The sequence below is a fragment of the Stegostoma tigrinum genome, chromosome 27, assembly GCF_030684315.1.
Source record: "Stegostoma tigrinum isolate sSteTig4 chromosome 27, sSteTig4.hap1, whole genome shotgun sequence".
NCBI lineage: Eukaryota > Metazoa > Chordata > Chondrichthyes > Orectolobiformes > Stegostomatidae > Stegostoma > Stegostoma tigrinum.
The window spans coordinates 18995625-19018117 of NC_081380.1; the positions used below are offsets into that span (position 1 = coordinate 18995625).

The 22493-nt window shown below is 41.9% G+C and overlaps 1 protein-coding gene across 11 annotated transcripts in view; it reads right to left on the bottom strand.

The window, feature by feature from the left end:
• The window catches only part of auts2a (activator of transcription and developmental regulator AUTS2 a), a 1178234-nt gene that overhangs the window by 48751 nt on the left and 1106990 nt on the right, over positions 1 to 22493 (bottom strand). For 6 of the 11 annotated variants that reach the window (XM_048556878.2, XM_048556884.2, XM_059655522.1 and 3 more), the window contains 4 exons: positions 15253 to 15940; positions 14110 to 14363; positions 6457 to 6692; positions 1135 to 1179 (listed from right to left, as the gene is read on the bottom strand). In XM_048556878.2, the coding sequence (XP_048412835.2) occupies positions 1135 to 1179; positions 6457 to 6692; positions 14110 to 14363; positions 15253 to 15940 (1223 nt within the window). The remainder of the gene's footprint in view (positions 1 to 1134; positions 1180 to 6456; positions 6693 to 14109; positions 14364 to 15252; positions 15941 to 22493) is intronic. The other 5 variants (XM_059655523.1, XM_048556879.2, XM_048556880.2 and 2 more) reach the window with 4 other exon arrangements.

Here is a 22493-nt window from a genome sequence, read left to right on the forward strand (position 1 = left end):
AAAAGACTGATCTTAGTCTGGAGTCTTCCTCTAACACTTATTGGCCCACTGACAAGCTTTATTTGTCTGACTCATTCAAAATTCAAGAAAGACAGTTGAGTAAGCTTTAATGACAGAGGAAATAAAAGACAGACAGCAGAGTTGGCTTTATACAATGCACTAGCTCATCATTTAATGCCAACGCTTGAATCAGAGGGCAAAATAATCACTGGTTTCTGCAGGTAGTTCCACCCCTAAAAACCTTGATTAACAACTATTGAATGGTTTTATTAATGAAATAAACTAGGAAAGTAATGCTAAATAGTAATGGTTTCATAATATGACTGAAGGGGATGCTGTGGCACGCTGCATACTGCAAACAAAATGGGTTCTGGGACTCAGTTCTGTCATGCTTCTGTAAGATGCTTTTCTGTAAGAGAGGAGAAAAGAAAGCAAAATGCGATCAGACAACATTCCCCATCTCCCTCCAATCATACCATCCCACCTCTGGGCCCCTGCCACAACAACAGCAGTCTCTCACTCCCCCTTAAAGCTATGGTATAGAGGAACTCTAAGATACCTAGCAGCAAGTCTAGGTTCGGAAGTCTCATATAGGCTATGTCATGTGATATTAGGCCTAAAAAGGGGAGAAAATACAGAATAATCTACTCAACATAGGGTTATGCCGTAATCTCCACACAGGAATCACCAAGCACACTGAAACTGAACGTTCCGTCATAAGGTTTACCGTTAACATCTTCTCAAGCAACCCAATTCCAAGAAATGCTAAAAGGTCAAAAATACATGAGGGGTTGAGTAGTATAACAATATTTTGCCAGCAGAAGTAATGTTTTGCTAACCTGGCTTTGCTTGTACCTGGCATGAATTCATGCTGCAGCTCAGATGAAAACAGTCCATTTATGCCAGCTTTCAATCTACCTTTGGCACATTTACACTATACTGAAGTATTAAAAACAAGTACATGCACAAGGGTATTAATACAAGCCCGCTAACAGCCTGGTTTTCTTTAACATTTGGGGTGTTCATGAATTAATTATGTAGTTCAAATCATCACACTTAATGCTTCAATTATAACAGTGCTTCAAGGGTTGTTTATGACTGGAGTAAGCTTGGTGTAATGGTGAGTTCACTCACACTGTGTCGGTAGAAGGGATCAACTTTTGTTGGGTATTTGTCAAACTGCAAAGGAATCAAAGCACGTAAAACAAGTTATGGTCTATTAACACATTCATTCTCGTTGCCATGGCTACTCACGTTGTGTTGTTTAAATTGATCTGTCATATTGAACTGCAGCTACTGTCAAATATTATAATCTGCATGTGATAAAATAAACCAAGCTTCTGTTCAACATGCCATCGACATAATTACTTTGACCCGGATTGGAAGTGCATACTACACAAATTTCCTATTTCACAAAATTTGAGGTCGACATCTTGTTAATAATACCAAAAAAATACATTGGAGGGTATCATTGATATCCAGATCAGGGATTTCTTGGTTCTGTGCATGCCAATGTTTAATTATTTATTTATCTATTCACCATAAGGAGCATAAAATCACTGGCTGTTGCCTGCAACAGTTACAAACTAAGGTCACGGCATTTATTTTTGGTGGTAATGGGAGTTTGTTTTTCTCCACTTCTCATCTAAATCTCACTAAGCAAGCAAGACTTTCACCAAAGTCATTCACCAGCACCACCAATCCTGGTTTGGCTTCTCAAAGACTTTGCTTGAAGATTACACACTATTGTCATTTTTGCACACTTCAGGGCAATGCTCTGTAACTCCCTCTCTCCTCTGCAATAGTAGGCCAGAGCTACAGAAATAGTTCACTGTGAAAGATATTATAGAGTGCAAACCCAGGTCCCACCACTTACAGGCAGTATGATCCTCCTCCAATCTATGCACAGTTTACTTATAACAGAATGTCGCTTCTTTGTGTGATAGAATTGGCACTGGATGTAGCTCAGGAAACAAAACTTCAGGAATTTGCAGATTATAAGGCAATATAAAAACTCAGTTAAACACTAAGACCAGCTTCAAAATGTCATGAGAAAGACAGGCTGACTCCTTCCGTGGCTAGGAAGTGGAAGGGGAATACCCTGGAATCCAAAGGGTTAACAATGGTAATGCTGTACAGATGTCAAATCAAACAAAAATTCAACTTCCACATAAACGTATAGGATTTCGAGTTCAAAACTGAAACTGTTTTCTTAAAGAAGCTGCATTCCTCTTTCTCCGTCTGTCCCAGATTAACAGGCCACATGTTACTGACCTTCTCAATGAGCTCTGTGTGAGTTGTTTAAAGAAAAATTACAGACCTCCAAATAACCAGTGACCAATATAACCTTTACATTTCAGTGGATTCATTCTGTTTAGATTTCTGCAGCCTCACAATAAACAGGTCAAATTTCAGGCTCTCAGTTTTTGCCTTTATAACAATTCACCCTTTTAGGCTAATGGAAAGGGACAGATGGTCTTCAAAACAGTAAATGAATACAAATGATCCATTTGTCTTTCCCTTCATGGTATACAGTGTAAAACAGCAATTAAACTATTTGGACCAAGTCTCTGCAAGAGGCACCCTTCTTGCTCTTCTTCTACTTGGAAATCCACCAAGAACGAGCATCCTTAAGTGTTAGAAATTATTAAGAACAGGCCAAATAAAAGGTTAAAGACAACTGGACGTGACTCTATTTACTATGAAGACTCCGAGCCAAATGCATTACTGAAATGTTACATAGACCTCACTTTTGTTTCAGAAATGCACAAATTTGCATTTATATGACATCTTATCTTCAGAATTTCTCAAGTGCTCTGTGTCCAATTAACTATCACTGAAGTGCACTCAATGTTGTTTTGTATGCCATCATGGCAATAAGTTTGCAGAAAGTAAGGTCTGGCATTGAGTTAAGTGACCAGTTAATCTGCTTTTGATGGTTTTGGCTAACAGGAGAATGCTGACTAGGGCAGTGGGAAAAATCGCCTTCATCCTTGAATAAGTAGATAAAGCTTCAAGTTAACTCACCATTAGAAAGATGGCATATCCCAGAAATGCAATATTCTCTCTGTCCAGCAGCCTAGATTCAACATTCAATCCTGCATTTTGTCTTGTAAATTCAAGTTAGAAAATTATGCTTTCAAGTGCTAATCATCTTACCCGTCTAACTGAAAAGTTCAAGGCACCTACAGAAGAATGGAAGAATTAGCGTCATGTTAAAATAAAGGATTTTTATTTTGGAAGTCTTATACTTGGATTATATTTCAACTCTGAAATTATTGTGTATTTATTGGTAGAGCACTGTCATTCAGGGAAGCAACCAAGCTGAGGTTGTTATTGACTGAACTTCAATCCCCTGTACAGCTACATTCAGGGTGCACAGCATCAAATAATAAACAGAAGCATGGATTGAGGATTGGCTGTCTGACAGAAGGCAGAGAGTTGGGATAAAAGGCTCTTTTTCGGCATGGCAACCGGTGACTGGTGTCCTGCAGCGTTTAGTGTTGGGGCCTGGATGAAGGGACTGGGGGCATTCTGGCGAAGTTTGCTCATGATACAAAGATAGGTGGACAGGCGGGTAGTATTGAAGAGGTGGGAAGACTGTAGAAAGATTTAGACAGTTTAGGAGAGTGGTCCAGGAAATGGCTGATGAAATTCAACATGAGCAAATGCGAAGTTTTGCACTTTGGAGAAAAAGGATATAGGCACGGACTATTTTCTAAACGGTGAGAAAATCCACAAAGCTGAAGTACAAAGGGATCTGGGAGTGCTAGTCCAGGATTCTCTAAATGTTAACTTGCAGGTTGAGTCCGTGATTAAGAAAGCAAATGTAATGTTGTCACTTATCTCAACAGAGTTGGAATATATAAGCAGCAATGTACTTCTGAGACTTTATAAAGGTCTAGTTAAGCCCCATTTAGAATACCGTGTCCAATTTTGGGACCCTCACCTCAGGAAGGACATACTAGCCCTGGAGCGTGTCCAGCGGAGATTCACGCAGATGATCCCTGAAATGGTAGGTTTAACGTACCATGAATGGCTGAGGATGCTGGGATTGTATTCATTAGAGCTTAGAAGGTTGAGGGGAGATCTAATAGAAACTTACAAGATAACGTATGGCTTAGAAAGGGTGGACGCTGGCAAGTTGTTTCCGTTAGGCGGGGAGACTAGGACCCGTGGGCACAGCCTTAGAATTAGAGGGGGTAAATTTAAAATGGAAATGAGGAGACATTTCTTCAGCTAGAGAGTGGTGGGTCTGTGGAATTCATTGCCACGGAGCGCAGTGGAGGCCGGGATGTTAAATGTCTTCAAGGCAGAGATTGATAAATTCTTGATCTCGCAAGGAATTAAGGGCTACGGGGAGAGTGCGGGTAACTAGAGTTGAAATGCCCATCAGCCATGATTAAATGGCAGAGTGGACTCAATGGGCCGAATGGCCTTCTTTCCACTCCTATGTCTTATGGTCTTAGAAATATGTTATCTCCGCTCCATTTCATCTCCCTCTTCGGGCTTTCCACTTAAAACATATTCTGGAAACCTAAAATAAATGCAGAAGGGTGCAGATGATGAAAATCTGAAACAAACACAGAATGCTGGAGAAACTCAGCAGTTCTGGCAATGTTGGTGGAGGCAGAAAGAGAGATAATGTTTCGAGTCTGATATGATTTCTTCAGATCTGGAAGCCTATGATTTCTAGCCACATATTCCTCCAGCTGGTCCAAGGTGAGCTAAGTCATTTCATGTCTCGCCAGGCTGAAAACTGGCCTTATTCAGTCAAAGAAAAGGCAGAATATAACATTGACTTTGAAGCATTGTTCCAAATCACAGCTTCTGTGAATGACAGTGCTCCACCAACAAATACACATTCAATGCACAGGTGAAATATAATCCAAGTAAAAAAGACAGGCACAATCAGGGTACTTCATTTTACAATTACACCAAACTCTTCCATAGGTGCCTTCTGTAGACCATTTCAGTTCGATGGGTAAGCACAGTAACATTACAGAGCTCTTCATGATCACTGCTAAAATGCCATCTTTGTATCATTCCCTCTCTATCTATTACCCAAGACAGGTGTGAAGTGACAGAACTCACTCACTAGAGAAGCCTAATGTGAATGCCATATGAAATCAAACCCTTAACTGGTTCGTTCTGAACCAAGTAACAGCCTTCCTAGCCCTTGGGCATTGCAGCCCTTTGATGCAAGACCCCAAGATACTGTACTATGCGCTACCCCACTGCAGATAAATGACGGCATTTTACAGACCGCAGGAGAAAGAAGTTAGGAAGATAAATGATATGCTGGCCTGCATGGCAAAAGAATTTGAATGTGGGAGTAAGGAAGTGTTGCCTCGGCAGTATAGTGCCTTGATGACATCTGCAGCAGTGTCTGTAGTTCAGGTTTCATGACCTAAGAAAAGATATACTTGCCGTAGAAGGAGTGTGTGAAAATTAATCCGACTGATTCCTCCAACAGCAGGTTTGTCAACTGAGAGGGAATCGACTGGAGATTCAAAGATTGAGAAGGGATCTCATTGAAATGAATTAAACAAGGGGTCATGCTTCCAGGATACATAGTAAGTCATGTTGCATTGACATGAGGAGAAACATCTTCATACACAGACTGGTGAACCTGTAGAATTACCAATCACAGAAGCTGTAGAGGCCAAATCACTTAGTATATTTATGAAAGAAATAGATAGATTTCTAGAGGCTAAAGGGTATCTAGGGGCATGGGGCAAGAGCAAAGCAGGTTCAATGGCTTTGTCCAGCTCCTACGATTTTCTAAGATTTTATGCAAAACCCCAGTGCTATCTTGCAGAGAAACTTAAGGTACAAACAGTGGTAACAGTTCACCACAGCAAATAACTGCTACTATGGCAAAGATGCTACTGCAATGCATGAAATATTTTTTACAAGACTGAGGATGCGTTATTGAAGCTATACAAGATATATCTGGACTGCTAACCAACCATTCAGAGGTTTTCTTTGTCTGTGTAGTTGGCTTCTTGTTTACAGTTCAAAATGTGAGATGACAGTCCCATACCCCTCTAAACACACACGGAAAACTGGGTGCTTAATTTCTTCTACAATTTTAAACCAAGACTCAAAAAAAGGGTTAGCAATGTCCACATTTCCAATATGCACTTGGAATACCTCAGGCTTCCTGCCAGATGCACAGTCAAAAAATTACTCCACACTCTTCAGTTCACAAAGGCCAACATATCTGAGGTAAGCTGAGAATTAAACTTTCATTATAAATTACTCTAATTAGAATGAAGGAAACTAAGTATTTCAGGTTCGATTGTCCACATGAGCAATAATGGCATACAAGATAGTTGGCACGAACAGTTTTAAATCAGCCGACAATATATTGCCACTACGCTGGTCATAGATATCAAACTACTGCTGGTGATATAAGTGGTAAAAGGTTACTTGTGCTCTACTTATCCTCACATTTCTGCCTTGGGTACGCACCATGGGTGGTGCAGGAGTTGGCATGATGGCCGTTGGTGGAATGGTGTGCGGAAACGGGGCGAACGTGTGCTGATGAGTGTGCTGATGAGTATGCTGGTGTTGATGCTGGTGGAACTCCGCTCGCATGTAGGGGGGTGGCCCCAACGACGCCCCTCGGTCAGCACTTTGAGAGGCCAAAAACCGAGTGTTCAGCTCTTGCCGCAGAAGTTCTTGCTCTACAGGAGACAGATAAACATTGTGAAGAGCCAAGTACTTCTCCACTGCCACCATACACAGAACAAATGGAAGTTTCACAGTTCAGTCCTGTCATTGCAATTCAATAAGATTCTGAAGTGATGAGACTCAGCAATCCATTTGTAAAGAAAATCTTAGAACTGTCACAAAGGAGGCAGAAATGCAACTCAAAACTGTGAATACAGGTTATGTACAACATCAGATATAAAGAGATAGTAGGAACTGCAGATGCTGGAGAATCTGAGATAACAAGGCGTAGAGCTGGATGAACGCAGCAGGCCGAGCAGCATCAGAGGAGCAGGAAAGCTGGCATTTCAGAACAGATTGTTCTTCAGAAATTGGGGAGGGGAAGGGGGTTCTGAAATAAATAGATAGAAAAGGGGAGGCGGATAGAAGATGGATAGAGGAGAAGACAGGTATCAATGTGGACTTCATAAGCTTCAAAATCTCCCCTCCTCCGGCTGCATCCCAAGACCAGCCCAGCTTGTCCCTGCCTCCCTAAATTGTTCTTCCTCCCACCTCAAGCCCCACCCCCATCTCATACCTACTCACCTCGTCTCACCCCCCGTGACCTGTTCACCCTATCTAGACTGACTAGCCTCTAACTCCCCACCTACACTCACCCTGACTGGCTCCATCCCCGCCTCTTTGACCTGTCTGTCTCCTCTTCACCTATCTTCTCTCCCCCTTTCTCCCTATTTATTTCAGAATCCCCTCCACCTCCCCCATTTCTGAACAAGGGTCTAGCCCCAGAGCATCAGCTTTCCTGCTCCTTTGATGCTGCTTGGCCTGCTGTGTTCATCCAGCTCCACACCTTGTTATCTCAGATGTAAGGAAATGAAAATGTCCAGCCATATTTAAAGCATACATTTACAGATCATTCAGACGACATGTACTTCTTTCTGCAACACTTTTGGTGACAAAGTATCCAAGAAAAACCTCCAATGCAGACAGTTACTCCAGGATGTTGTACGTCAACATTTTAGAATGGAAAAATCCTACGTAAACATTTGTCATCACAGTCAAAATGTAAAACATTGTGGGCTGTAAGTGACTGGTTGTACAGTATATATCTCCCATTCCCGCTATCCATATTAAATTAAATCAGAATAGATTAAAACATATAGTTCCAAGAATCAAATCACAAAAAGCCAAAGATTTAAATACCAGCCAAAATTAAAGACTGATGATGGTTATGGGTAACAGCCCCATTCCCAAAACCTGTGCTCCAGAGTTTTGTCAGGCTCATCTCCTCCTTCTCAAGGAGCATTGGACAGATTCCAGGAATCTACTAAATCCTACGTTGCGCCAGCAGGTCTGCCAAATTTTAGACTTCCCCTCTTTAGCAAAACTAGAGTCCTGCTCTATTATCCATAGAACATGAAAAAGCTTTGCATGATATTACGACATACTGCCTGGAAACGATTCAGACTCTAATATGACGGAAAAATACCTTACTTATCATTATTCTACAGAGAAATCTGCAACATTTAATGAATTCAAAAAGCAAGAGTGTTAAACGTCAATGCTTTTTTCACACACGTCAGTGAGCAGCAAAAGTTGCAAATTTGGAGCAAGAGAACGCCACTCAGTCTCTCGAGCTGCTGCACCATTCCAAAAATTTACGGTTGATCTAATTACTCCACCTTCTTGTCGATTTCTGATAAACTTTCACATCCTTGCTTCCCAAAAAATCTGCCTCAAAATCATTCAAGAACTCTAATTCCATTATTTTTTGCAGAGAGTTCCAAAGACTCATGGCCCTCTATAAGGAGAAGTTGTTTCTCTATCGCTATGTTAACTGGGCCTATTTTTAAACAGTTCTCGATGACCTTTCAAGAATAAACATCCTTGCCACACTGTCAAGACCCTCAGGATACAATCATAATCTTTCCAACCCATTCTTATTAGTCAGCATATTCATTCCATGTATTCATCCAGTAATCTTTCTCTGAAAAGCATCCAACAGATTTGTACCTTTTCTTAAATAAGGAGACCAAAACTATACACAACAGGCAGAGATATAGTTTCACCAATACCTTCTTCAACTGAAGCATAACCTTCTCACTTTTGAATTCACTTTCCCTCACAATAAATGATAATACTCTATTTGCACTGCTTATTAATTGTTACACTGGTATAGCCTTGTGATCCCTCTACAATTCAGAACCCTGCATTCTCTCACCATTTAGATGTTTCTTTTTTGCTCTGCCTGTCAAAATAGGAAATGTCATATTTTCCTACATTACATTCCATTTGTCTGCAAAGATCAGGGACTTGTGTCTTAATATACATGGCTTCCCATGCATTAAACTTCAAACCCAAGTGACAAATCTAAATTGTTTGTCAGTGTAATTGTTCACACACACACACACACACACACACACGCAAAGAATTTAGCAAATGTCGTCCAATTGCAGAATCACAAATAAGCTGGAAACACTGTTGAGTTTTTCCAAGTATGGGCTTGTTGGGCATGGTCAAAAACTTGCTTATTTACATGTACATGCCCTGTGCCAATTTCAACTCCACAATATAGACAACTGCCATTCTCTGGTTCATTGATCATTCAGAGTCAACCTGCCTGATCTAAAATTTAAACAAAGCTTGGTGATTAACTGTCATTCACCATTAACTAGTGCATTCTCTGCGGCAAACATTCGACCAATCAGGGTGTGCTGGCTAACCAATCAGTATTCTGCTTTCACTGAGTAGGAATGCAGCTTTCTTGCACTTTGACCTTCTTATGAATTGTCCCTTTCCATGCAAGACAAAAAGCTTCCATGAAAATGCTTCTTTATCAGCAATAGGTCAAGAAGCTCAACATCATCCAGGTCAAATTAATCTGTCATCTACTGCCTTAAACAATTACTCTCTCCAACACCAGCAAATAGTGACATCAGTATGTACCATCCACCAGGCGTACCATAGCAACTTCATGGCTCTTTCAACTGCACCTTTTAAACCTGTGGTGTCTACTACCAAGAGAAACAACTGAAACAGGCACAGAAGAACAAAATAACCTGCAAATTCTCCTCACTCTGCATCTTGACTTGGAACTGATTTGCTGCTCCATCACCATCACGGAGTCAAAACTTTGAATTCTGTCCCCAACAGCATCGACACCAGTTACCTTCCTTAGTGAAATCATGGATGTGCAATAAATACTGGCCTTGCCAGCACCACACTCATATTACAAATGAGTAAAATAAAATCCAGTTATTTCTACTTTGTAGAAAGACACATTTTCTACAGTTTGGCAAGTTTCTCACTCAAATGAATCCAGCAAGTAAACAGTCTCAGCTCATGACATATTGTATTTGCGGAGGTGGTGGTACAGTGGGTTTGTAATCCAGATGCCCAGAATAATGTTCTGGGGACATGGGTTTGTACTTTGTTTTGTATTAGAAGCTAATCTAATGGCGACATTTTCAATTGTCATAAAATATCAACCTGGTTCACTAATGCTATTTTGGAAAGGAAATCTACCAACCATGCATGGTCTTGCCTACAATGCTACAATGGTAGCAATATTACTGATGGTGAAGTGCCCTCTGAAATGACTTGCCAATCCACTTAGTTCATGAGCAATAAAGATTGGGCAAAAATGCTGGCCTATCCTACATCCTATGAATGAAAAATAAAAGAGCTAAGAAATAACAGTCTAGCTATCTTCATTAGTGTAATACAACTTTATCTGTCCATCTTTAAAAGTATGCAACAGCAATGTCTGAACAACATAGCCTGCCACTTACAGTGAATTCTCTCTGGTGTCTGTCAGCTTAGATGCGTTGAAAGACATGCAGTTCAAACTGCTTGGTGTCAGCACAAGATACTATTTCATCCATGAAAGAAAATAAAGCTAAACAGATTGTAGGATGATGAAATAATTGAAAATGCAGATGTGCATACTGCACCTCAGATTATATTTATGGTAATTATCAAAGTAAAATATCCCAAAATGTAACATTGATCGAAAAATACAAAGTGCTATTAAATGCTATTCAACACCAATGATATTGTGGATGTAATTGTGAAGTAAGCAGATCATATGTTTCTTCAAAGCTAGTCCTGGATATCACGAACTATTGCTTGACAAAAAGGAATCATTTTACACATGCAACGCTATGACGTAATAGACAAGGTCAACTTACACCCCAGCTTCAGCAGGCATGATATCGTGACTGATTCCTTGACGAGATATTGACAGAATCCACTTATACAATTGCAGTTTAACAATTCAAGGCATCAAAAGATCTGCAGCTTTTGTCTCCCGACCTTTCCAAGACACAACCTAAACCTTTTTCTGGTTTCAGCTGAAACATTCTATGACTGATAATTATTAACTTGGATGCAGAGTTGAGCAGAGGTATTTACGACTTTTGTAGGTTCTACCATCACCAGGTTTGGCTGGATCAGATCAAGTATTAATATACATTGTCCTTTACCAACACCATTTACCACTCCAGGATCAATGCGCGAAGGAAAAATGCTTCAGGGTTTCTCTTCTCACCGCTGTCTCCCTGAAACACTAGCCTCTGTGACTTTCACCTTCACCCCCAGGAACATGCATATGTGCAGCACTCACACTCCCTTGCACACCAGCAACTTTAGTGCCATCTTCATAATTGGCAACCCTCTTCCTCTTAACCACGAACCCTAATCTCTCATCTAGGTTGCCCATTCATTAGCTCTGATTTCACATCTTTGTTTACTTGATCACCCATTGTCTTTTCTGCCACGTCTGAACTCATCTTGTTTATAACACCTCTCCTTCCTTTCCTTTAACACAATCATCCAGCATCCAAATGCTTCATATTCTAGTCTCCCTACAATTACCACCTGTTCCCTTTCAAAGCTTTAAAAAATACCTTGACCTCTGTCTCACTGCTCCATCGCATATTCTCTTTCTTCTCCACCATTCTTGAATCACTTACTATCCCCCAAATTATTGTCCACAATTCATGCAACTCCGAGTCTGAATCTCTCCTACACCATCGCAGCACTGAAGGAGCCCTATGAAAGTTGCAGAAGACATCCTCTGTGAATGCAGCCAAAGCTCATACTTTCTTCAAACTTCAACACACAATCATCCTCCAATGCTACTCTGCCATCGTTCAATTCAGCAGGACTGACTCAACTCAATTTCACTCTGACTTACCCAATTCATTTCCAGATCTTCTGCTCCTGCATCTGTAACTGTCCAGTCCCCTAGGGATTTACCCAAGGCCCCATCTCTTCAGTATATATATGCTAGTTCTTGGCATTTTCAATCATAGGTATGAAGTCAGCTTCCACTTGTAAACCTGTGGACATTGAGCTCAAACTCCCCACTGAATTTGTTGACCTTTCCAATGTCTGCGTTGTTAGTCTGCTTGTCCAATGACCTGTCTTGAATTGAACACAATTCTTCTCAGTGTCAGACTGAAAGATCAAGGGTTCCCTTTCAGAAACTCCACTGGCATTTACAGTCCTCTTCAATAATTACCTCTTTGACCGAGTGTTTGAACACTTTCCTTATTATCTGATCTGTTTGCTCAGCATCCATTAATTCGGATTACACCTCTGCGAAGAGTCTCAAGACATTTTTCTACATTGAAGATAATATATAAACCACAGGTGTTGTGGATGTTATTCCTCTGATATATAAGTAACAAGATCCAGGCATCAAAATGGAAGCATTCTTGGAGACACAATAACAATTGCATACTTTTGATGGACCAAGCAGGTTAAACACTTGAAACAGAGAAGGATCTCTCCAATCCAATCGTCTGAGCGACAGTTACAGCCTTTGTCACTGACGGCCACCTGACAGTGTTGAAGCCACTAGCTCCAATGGTCACTGGATTGCCACAAGGAGAGGGAGGCTGCTCTGCTAATGGCAAAACACCATCCAGCACTCCAAGTGAGTCTTAGATATGCAGGCTGCAAGTCAGCCACCTTTTGTGGGCAGCTGATTTGCTGTCGGCCTGTCTCCTTGGCATTGGGAATATATAGAGAGTTATATGCCCCCTAGTTTTGAACCCCCTCACCCTAGGGAAACGATCTTTGCGATTCACCTTATCTACATCCCTCATAATTTTACAAACATCTAGAAGTTACCCCTCAATGCTCCAATGAAAAAACATACCCGGTGTGTCCAGCCTCTCCTTATAACTCAAACCCTACAGTCCCCATAACATTCTCATTAATGTTTTCTGCACCCTCTCCAATTTAATAATATCCTTCCTATAGCCAGGCAATCAGAATTGAACACAGTACTCCAAACGTGGCCTCACCAATGTTCTGTGCAACCTAACATGATGTCCCAACTCCTATGCTCAATGAAGACAAATTTGCCAAACACCTTCTTAATCACCCTGTCTGCAGAGGACCTGTGAAGAAGATTCAGCCTTCGAACCTGCTCTGTCAGACAATGAAATCATGGTTAATCTGACAGATACTTCAACTCTACATCCCTGTCTGCCCCTCATGACCCTTCAGTCCTTGATCTATCAAAAAATCTGGCTAACTTAGCCTCAAATAAATTCAATAATCCAACCTCCACTCCTTTACTGCTGAGAATTCCCCATCTCAACCATACTCTCAAAGAAAATATTTCTGCCGAATTCCATCTTAAAAGCGAGGCCACTTACTTTTGACAACTCCCTTTCAGAACTGAAATTCAAAGCAGTTTACAGAACACCCTAGATTTTGTTGTGTTGAATTCACTACAATGTCCTTCTGCCAAATGGAACAAAGACTCAAGGAAGCATTGATGAAGCGACTCCAGGCTGTTTAAGCTTGGCAGTAACAGAATGCCTGCTGCCTTTTCTACCACTTTTTGTTCAGACATGTGTCATAGTAACTGGCACAACTGTAAGCAACGTTGATGTACAGATATCATCAGCTTTCATAAAACAAAGCATCCGTAGTTCCTTTGGTTTTTAAAATGTAGGATTATGTACCAAATGAGTCGAAGATTTCCTCTAGATAACTATTTAAGATCATTCAAAAGGGTTATGGGCACTGGTATCTGCCAATTCTGTCACAAACATCCTATTACTGAAACTTTTCAAGCTCACACTTTCTAACTGATCAATGCAGCCTAACATCTAACTTACCTGGAGTTAATGCAGAAGAAACTAGTTCAAGTAGACATGGAAAAACAATGAGCTTCATATAATCAATGAATTGGGGAGAGACTGTTACACTTTCATAGTTATGGTAAATTTGTACAGTAAAGATATTGCTGCACAGTATGTAAATCTCATGTTAAGTCCAGCGCGTAAAGCACTCATGATCAAATGATTTCTGCTTCTCTGTTCCTTTGTTTTGAAGTTCCTGGATGGACTAGCATTCCCGTTACTAGTATATCAGCCGACTGGAAATGGATTTATTGGAAAGTGCGACACTCACCTGAATATCCAGCCCCAGCAGGGTGCCCTGGAACCTGAAGTGCACTTGACGTCAGTGGGGGAGGTGGTGGTAGAGCTGAATGGGGGGCGAACATAGTGGGATGATGTGAATGATTTGCAGGCTGCAAACTAGGTGTAAAAGTATGTGAAGTGTTGTGGGCTGCTAGTGCCAAAGAAAAACTTGGAGTGGAAGGATGATGAGAAATGTGCACTGCAGGAGGTTGAGGTTTGACTGGAGTGCTGCTTCTGCTGCTGCTGAGAGAGAGAGAGAGAGAGAGAGAGAGAGAGAGACAGAGAGAGAGGGAGAAACAAAACAAACACACAATGAGATTCATGACGTGGCTTCATAAACTATTTATACTGAACATGAACAATCGCGTAAACTCATTCACACTTTATCGGTACTGTACTTTTATGAACATCCATGGCTTTTAGACATACAGAGGAAGGTTAATTCTCTCTCATTCCTATCTCCTGTGAATCAATTACATTAAAATAATTGAGTAAAATTCTTGAATTGGGAGTGAAATCACAAGTTACTTTTCAAAGAGAGCAGTTGCCACAATTGAAATGACTTATGAAGCAGGTGTCCATGTTCTTGTAGATTGAAAAACACTACAGCCAATTGGAGATTTAGGGGGAGCCAAGTTCAAATCAACAGGCCCTGCCAATTTAGTCATCTCAGCCACATCTCCTCCTCCCGATTTCTCACCATTCATACCTGTTGGAAGACATGCGAATGTCCAGTCAAGTTTGATTATAATGTCTTACACTGATGCTTCCATCAGTCAGCTGATAAGCAACAAATGCACACTGATCTCTTGAAACTATGGCCCATGAGTCAGGAGAAGAGCAGGCAAAACTAAGGGAAGTAACATCGAGCTTGACGCGCCACCTAACAAACTAGCACTTTTGCTACAATGTAATACACAAATCGGTATTCATCAAACTATCACACAAAGTTTGAATTCATATTCACTTTTTCTCACGCTCAAGTTCCATTTCATCACCACAATGTGAGACTGACAGTGGCTGTTAGAAACTTCCTCCTGTATATTCAAACCACACCTACAACTGAAGTTCATGCATTAAATTCCAATTGACCCATGTATCAGGGAGATCATAAATAATCCCAAATCCTCACCTTACACTGTTTAGGCTGAGGCTGCTGCTGTATACGGAGAGGGATTGTGGGAGGCTCCGAGACGTAGGCCGAGATGGAAGCTGGCTTTGAACAACTGGCTGAGCAGGAGAAGGGGGCTGGGGCTGGGGCTGGGGCTGGGGCTGGTGCAGAGGAGTCTGGGCCTGGGCTTGAGCTTGAGCTTGAGCCTGAGCCTGAGCCTGAGGTATGGGCTGAGCTTGAGGCTGGGGTAGAGGTACAGATTGGGGTAGAGGCACAGGTTGGGGCTGAGATGGAACTAAGGGCTGGGATTGTGGTTGACCTTGCCCCTGGGATTGTGACAGAGCTTTTGACTGTTGCTGGGGCAGAAACTGTGGCAGCTGAGGCTGCACAGGAACTGGAGAGGAAAGTTTTGACTGGGATTGTGAATGGAGTTGGGGTTGGGGCTGGGGCTGGGGTGGGGACTGGGTTTGTGGTTGGGACTGGGGTAGGGGTAGGGGAAGGGGCAGGGGCTGGGTCTGGGTCTGGGTCTGGAGTGGGGTCTGAGCCTTGGCACCAGACTCTTTAGTCACAGCAAGCAGAAGCAGCTGGTCTTTAGAGCCCTCTTGACTTTTCTCTTGACTTCGTTCTAGCCCTGATATTTTGCGGACATTTGGTCCTCTTGCTTCTCGGTTGTCATTTGTTGTTAGTGCGCTGACACTGAAGTCAGTAACTGCCAAGAGAACAGAAATAATAGATTAAAATGCAAGCTCGTAATTGCAATTCAAGTGATTTTAGTGCAACGTTATTGATAAAGAATCATGCTCTGCATTACCCAGCAGCTTGTATTCATCGAAACTTAAAATTCACTAAAATAACAAATTTAAAAGACTAACTTCAGATGAAATAGGTGAATCTGTAAAACTGCTCCTGTGCTGTCAGGGCAACTTGGAGAAACAAAATTAATTTTTGTTTAATTCTCTCTCACTGAAGTATAGCCACTGAGTTACTGAAGATTATTTCTAGCAGTGACAGTAGATACAGATTCCAGACGATAATCAACTTGTTCTAGGATATTATTATGCACCTCTGGAGCAGGTGGGATTTGAACCCAGGCCTCCTGGTGCAGAGGTAGGGGCATAGGATCCAGAGGATTTCACAAGGACATATTCTCATCACTTGTTGCAAGTGACAAGGATGCTTTAATCAACTCGACCAACTCGCCACATTTTGTTTCTGAAGAGGAGTCACATTGGCACAAAACAACTGTTTCTCTCTCCAGAGAAGCTGCAACGCGTGTTCTGTTTCTCCAATATTTTCAGTGTTTATTTCACTGCATTTCCTTTAATATTGTATCGACAAATGCCACAAACAGACATAAAAGGGACACAGAGTCTGCCTCCAGTGGCCACCGCTACAAACAGAAATAAATTTTCTGAAATTAATACCAAGAAACACGACTAGAGCAAAGAATAGCGAATGCTATTCATTTTACATTTATACATGACTTCTACACTTCCCTCCTCTCTCAATCCCCTCTTTCCCCTCTCCTAATGTTTGAACCAAGCTTAACCAAAATTGTTCACTTCTCAATGTTTTCAGATGTTACACAAAATATTTAATCCAAGTAATTTCATTGTATTGTATTTTTTAATGTTCTACCTGCTGTTAATCACCACAGTTAATAAACAGCTAAGTGCTTGCGTATGTGTGTGCCTGCCCTCAGTAAATGAAATTTTGAACCATCAAAAGTGCTTGCAGCTTTACAAGGAAAGTTTCTTTTTCCCCCCTTTATAGGTAATGAGATATACTCCTAATCGACATTTGTTGATTCACAGATCTCAATGTTGCGAGAGTCAGAAATGTTTGTTGCAAAACTAAATACGATACATGTAACACATTTTAAAAAGGACTTAAATATTAATACAAGTAACCTTGATCAGAAAAGTCCTGATTTCACAGGAATTAATTAAGAATGCTAATTTAATGAATAGTATTAATGTCATGGAAATTTCTGCCATTAATTTCTCTATTATCATTTTGCAAATCAATACTCTTGGGCTGAACCTTATATTTTATTGGCTAGGTGCCAGTGGCATAGATTTTTTTTGAAGGCTTTTTGCCACAAGACCCAAAGAGATTTCTCACCACATCTTACCGAACTCACCCCATCAACTACCTATGCCCCTTGGGACACCATTCTTTCCATTTTACTCCCATTTCAGAATGTACTGTTCTCGGAAGAATTCCCGACTCAGTGGATATCCGTCAAAAGACTGACACCCATGTTCTGTTAATGTTGTGACTCTGTAAACACCATTTCCCAGCCAGTGCCCAGCTCTGGACCATCACATGTAGGCAAACATTTGGACTATTCCAAAGATGAGCTTTTATTTACAGTCAGTGAAACTGAACACGGCACTGGCTCAGTGGTTAGCACTGCAGCCTCACAGCACCAGAGACCTGGCTTCGATTCAATCCTTGGGCGACTGTGTGTGTGGAGTTTGCACACTCTCTCCATGTCTGCATGGGTTTCCTCCAGGCGCTCCGGTTTCCTCCCACAGTCCAAAGGTGTGCAGGCGAGGTGGATTGGCCATGCTAAATTGCCCATAGTGGTCGGGGATGTTTAGGTTAGGGGGATGGGTCTGGGTGGGATGTTCTGAGGGTCAGTGTGGACTTGTTGGGCCGAAGGGCCTGCTCAACACTGAAGGGATTTTATAATTCTATGAACCAAATAACGCTGTTGCTGACTCCCAAAATGCAACTGGCATCATAAGCAACAATTATTTTACTTTCCATGACGGTCAGCCACCTGAACTCTCATGTATTGAAACTCGGTATCAATGATGTCCTGCCTAACAATGTAACGTCCAGTGCAGTGGAGCTCTACCACACACAAGGGGAGCTTCTCACTCCCCAGAGTCCTCATCCTCGAAAGAATTATCATGGTCTCTTAGCTCCTCAGTATCTATCACATTGCTTTGTTCCTGGCTGTAATTGTGCAGAGCACAACAGGCCAGAATGATGCTGCACACTGTGCCCACAGAATATCAAGGTGCTTGCTGCTCCCAAACCAGAGCAAGCAGTAGAATGGCACCATTCAGCAGCCCTACCATCTGCTCCATCATAGCCCTGGGTGAAGAATGGATGGCATTGTATCTACACTATGTATCAGCTAGGAGGTTGCACAATGCTGTCATGAGCCATGGTCGCAGTGCGTAGCCCTTCTCCCCACTAACCAGTCTTACTGGCTTCTGGCACCTCAAACACACCAGATACATGAGAGTGGCAGCTGCCAGGGTAATGGGCACACACATCTCTCAGAAAGTGGTAACTGATCAGCTGCACATTAATGGAATGGAAGCCCTTCCTGTTGATGATTTCCAGTGTTGTGATACTGCCCACTCAGTGCCACGTGTGTGCAGTGGATAGCACCCTGCACCTGGGAGAAGCCAGCTATATTTCTAAATCCTACTGCCCGGGCTGCAGCTCTGACCTCATGCTTGGGGAAATGAAATGAAATGAACTGGTGTGACCAGTTCAAAGGCATCATCACTCTTCTGATATATTTATAGGTGCATAACTGGAAGACCCCAAAAACATCACCAATCACTCTCAGGAAGAAGCCAGCAGCAGAGAGAGAGAGAGAGAGAGAGAGAGAGAAAGTGGCTGTCATCTTCACAGCCAGTGGGACAGGATGGCCTATTACTCCTGTCGTTCTCACATTCCACTCCAGCACCTGGCACAGATCCGCCACCAAATCCTAACAGGCAAAAAGACCGAGTGTTGACTTGGTGCCTTGATCATGCCCAGGAAGTGCGCTCGGGAGTGAAAAACTCTGGTCCTCCTCCTGGACCCAGGAAACTGAAGGGACACTGCACTTGCAACCTCTGCCTGAGCTGGGTGCTCCTCGTCGAATGTAGCAGCAACTGCTGCTCCTGGGCTCGGCATCAGGCCTGGTCTTCCTGCATCTGCCTTCAGCTTCTTAGGAAGGCAGCTACAATGACCAACACGGTGCTGCACTCTCAGCAGAAAAGGCCCGTTTTGGGAACAGAAGGAGCAAAAGTAATTCTCAGGTCTCAGAAGAGTCAGTGGTGACGCACCTTATAAATGAGGGCTGGACAAACGTCTCCATACAGCAAGACCTGTTTCACCCCAATAACAAAGTCAAGGTTTCATTAAGAGCTCAGCTTCAGCCTCAGCATGTGTTTAACGAGATTTTAACTGTGACCCCGTCACATCCCAAACCCACATCAATATTCAATTTCTCGCTGCATTCAGTTGAATCTGACATTAAATCTGCATGGCAGACAATAATGTAATGGCGTCAACCTCCCAACGCACTGTTGGAAGTTGCACAAGTGATGGGTCGCTTTTAGCCTCTCTTTTCAAGTCACTGCCACTAACTTCTGCATTACTGAGACACCAATGTTCAATTTGCAAGTGACAAAGATGACAATGAAATGATTGCAAATGAAATGCAGCTGGTGTTTGTAAAGAGAAAGTGGGAGCTGCTGGTGCTGGAGAATCTGATATGACAAGGTGTAGAGCTAGGTGAACACAGTAGGCCAAGCAGCAGAGGAGCAGGAAATGCCTGTTTCATGCATTTGCACCCTTCAATATCCTTGCATCCAGCAGACAAGAGTACTGTACTTTCACCCATCAAACTAGCAGACTCTGTCCATCCCGGCACTCTCCAGCCATTTTCTAATTACAGTCCGCAACTAGAGAACGGCAAGTATTTCCACACGCTAGGCTCCATCAGCTTGCCAGGTATTTCCCCCAAAACATGCCTGTACCCTTCCACCACACACGACACTGAAAGCTCACTTCCAACCACCTATCTATCTATATGGAGACCTATCACATTGAACTTTGCCTCCAACTGTCCTCTCAAGCCTCAAATGCCATTTTAATGATGTTCACCATGGTCTTGTACAAACTCCCGGTGAATGACAGTTACTGCCAATAACCCATCCTCCTATTTCACGATCCGGTAACGAGCTATGCATTCTAGGCTTTTAGTCAACATGTTCAGATATGCTATAACACATGTCTGGGGTGACTGGAATTTGAACCCAGGCCTGAGATAATGGGAACTGCAGATGCTGGAGAATCCAAGACAACAAAGTGTGGGGCTGGATGAACACAGCAGGCCATGCAGCATCTTAGGAGCATAAAAGCCGATGTTTCAAGCTTTTCTGAAGAAGGGTCTAGGCCCGAAACGTCAGCTTTTATGCTCCTAAGATGCTGCATGGCCTGCTGTGTTCATCCAGCCCCACACTTTGTTATTTTGAACCCAGGCCTTCTGGCTTTGAGGCAGGGACATTATCGTTGCATCACAAGAGTCTTAGCTCTGTATTCTATTGAAGGAACTCATCGATAGATGACAGTCATCTATTTATCTTGTGGAGTCCTTTCTCAAAAGTTAATGATCCATTTCTTATCAGTTCGAACTCTTTCGCAGCTGAGTGGAGCAAAACCTCACAGTTGAGCAACTGAACAATAATAGCATAAATTTAAAATATTGTGTCTGCCAATTTTAAACAATCTTCATCATTCTTTCATCTCCAGAATGAGAAATATGGTCTTGTTTCCACGATTTGTTTTTAAATTAGCCTTCAAAATTTAAGCAGGGATTCTTTGTTCAAAAATGTAGTGCAGAATTCTGTGCCGTCCCTTGTGACAGATTTCATTGTGGACCCATTGCTAATTGAAACTTTAATGTGGGCAACTAATGGGCACCTGATACGTTCATTCCACTGTTGCTGTCATTCATTCAGCATTGGGTTTGGAACTCACCAGCAGTTACACAGCAAGTAAATGTTTGGTAACTTAAGGACTACAGAGAGTACCATTTTCACAGTTGAAGGATGCAGCAAAACACAAGGGGATTGGCCATTAAGACCCAACCCACTGCCTTGCAACTGAGCCCCATTTTCCACACTCAAACTTTCTGCCATCACCCGGCTGTGCTTTGGTCCCTTCTCAATCAGGGTGGCAAGTACCTGATTGGCCAAAGATGTGTTGGGTCTTCTCAAAAAGATGCAATGCAGGGAGCCTAGTCTGTCTCTTCATCAAACAGCCAAAACCCTTTTTGCCTTCACAATATTCTACCCATCGGCCTTCAAGACAAAGTTGGGCAACATCAGTGAGGTCCTTAAATATTCCAGGACTGTAGACCACATTTGCCTGGAAAATCTTAGATCCATGAGTGAAACCTGCCTTGATACACCATCACATTATTGTTGTAACTTGGTTACTCTGGTGATCTGTCACTGAACAAGGTTGCCAATTTACTTTTAACAAAAGACTATGAGTTTATTCTACAAAAGTATTAAAACAAAACAAAGCCATGTATGAGGGGACTGAAAAGATCTTAACACAGACAGCAAAAAGAAGCATTTAACCATTTTCCCAGCAATATCCTTTACAGGGACTCAATCCCAGTGCAGTATCGCTCCTATCTTCACTCTTTAATATCTTATTCAATTGACCATGTCGCCACTATTTATTTTTTGGTGATTTTCTGCACATTCATCAGAAGTGAATCATTTTAACCTTGCTTAAGACTTATCTCCACCACTGTCTATGTGGGGCACCGAAAGAATTCAAGACTTACCTCCACCACTGATGCCTTGGAGATGGACAAAATAAAATACCAATCTAACGGCATGGGCCTTTTCTCTGGAATTCAACTTGCTTTCAACTGGCAGTCTTTCTTTTCATAAGGTGCAAACGTTGGACTCAGTAAACACTTCAGCAATTGTCTCATCAGATGAATTGCTTGGACATTTGACTTAAAATCACATGGTTTCTTGGAAAGGTTGTATGACCCAATATTAAAGAAAAGCTTCTGACCCTTCAAAGAAGTTCATCTTCGCAGAACAAAAAACCCATTTACTTTGATTTTAGAATCTATGTTTTCAAACAATATATTATAGACCTTCAACATCAATATAAATGAAATAGTTGACAGCTGATTTCCCTGGGCCTGTTCCATACATAAGAAGTGCCAATATTATATTGTGCCACTCTTGCGCTTGGGACAGTCTTAAGAATAATTTGATTACACTTGTTGAGTGCTTATCTCAAATAAATTTTGCTTGACGAGTGAGGGACAGGTTCGGAGGCAATTGATAGTGACAGACCTGTTAAATATAATATTAAACCCATCTTTTTTGCCATTTTTGTCACCCCGAAGCAAGAGTGACAAATTTTTTTCAAAAATTGATTGTTCTAAAACGGAAGCAATGCACTACACGCTCCCCTAATTAGGCCTCAAG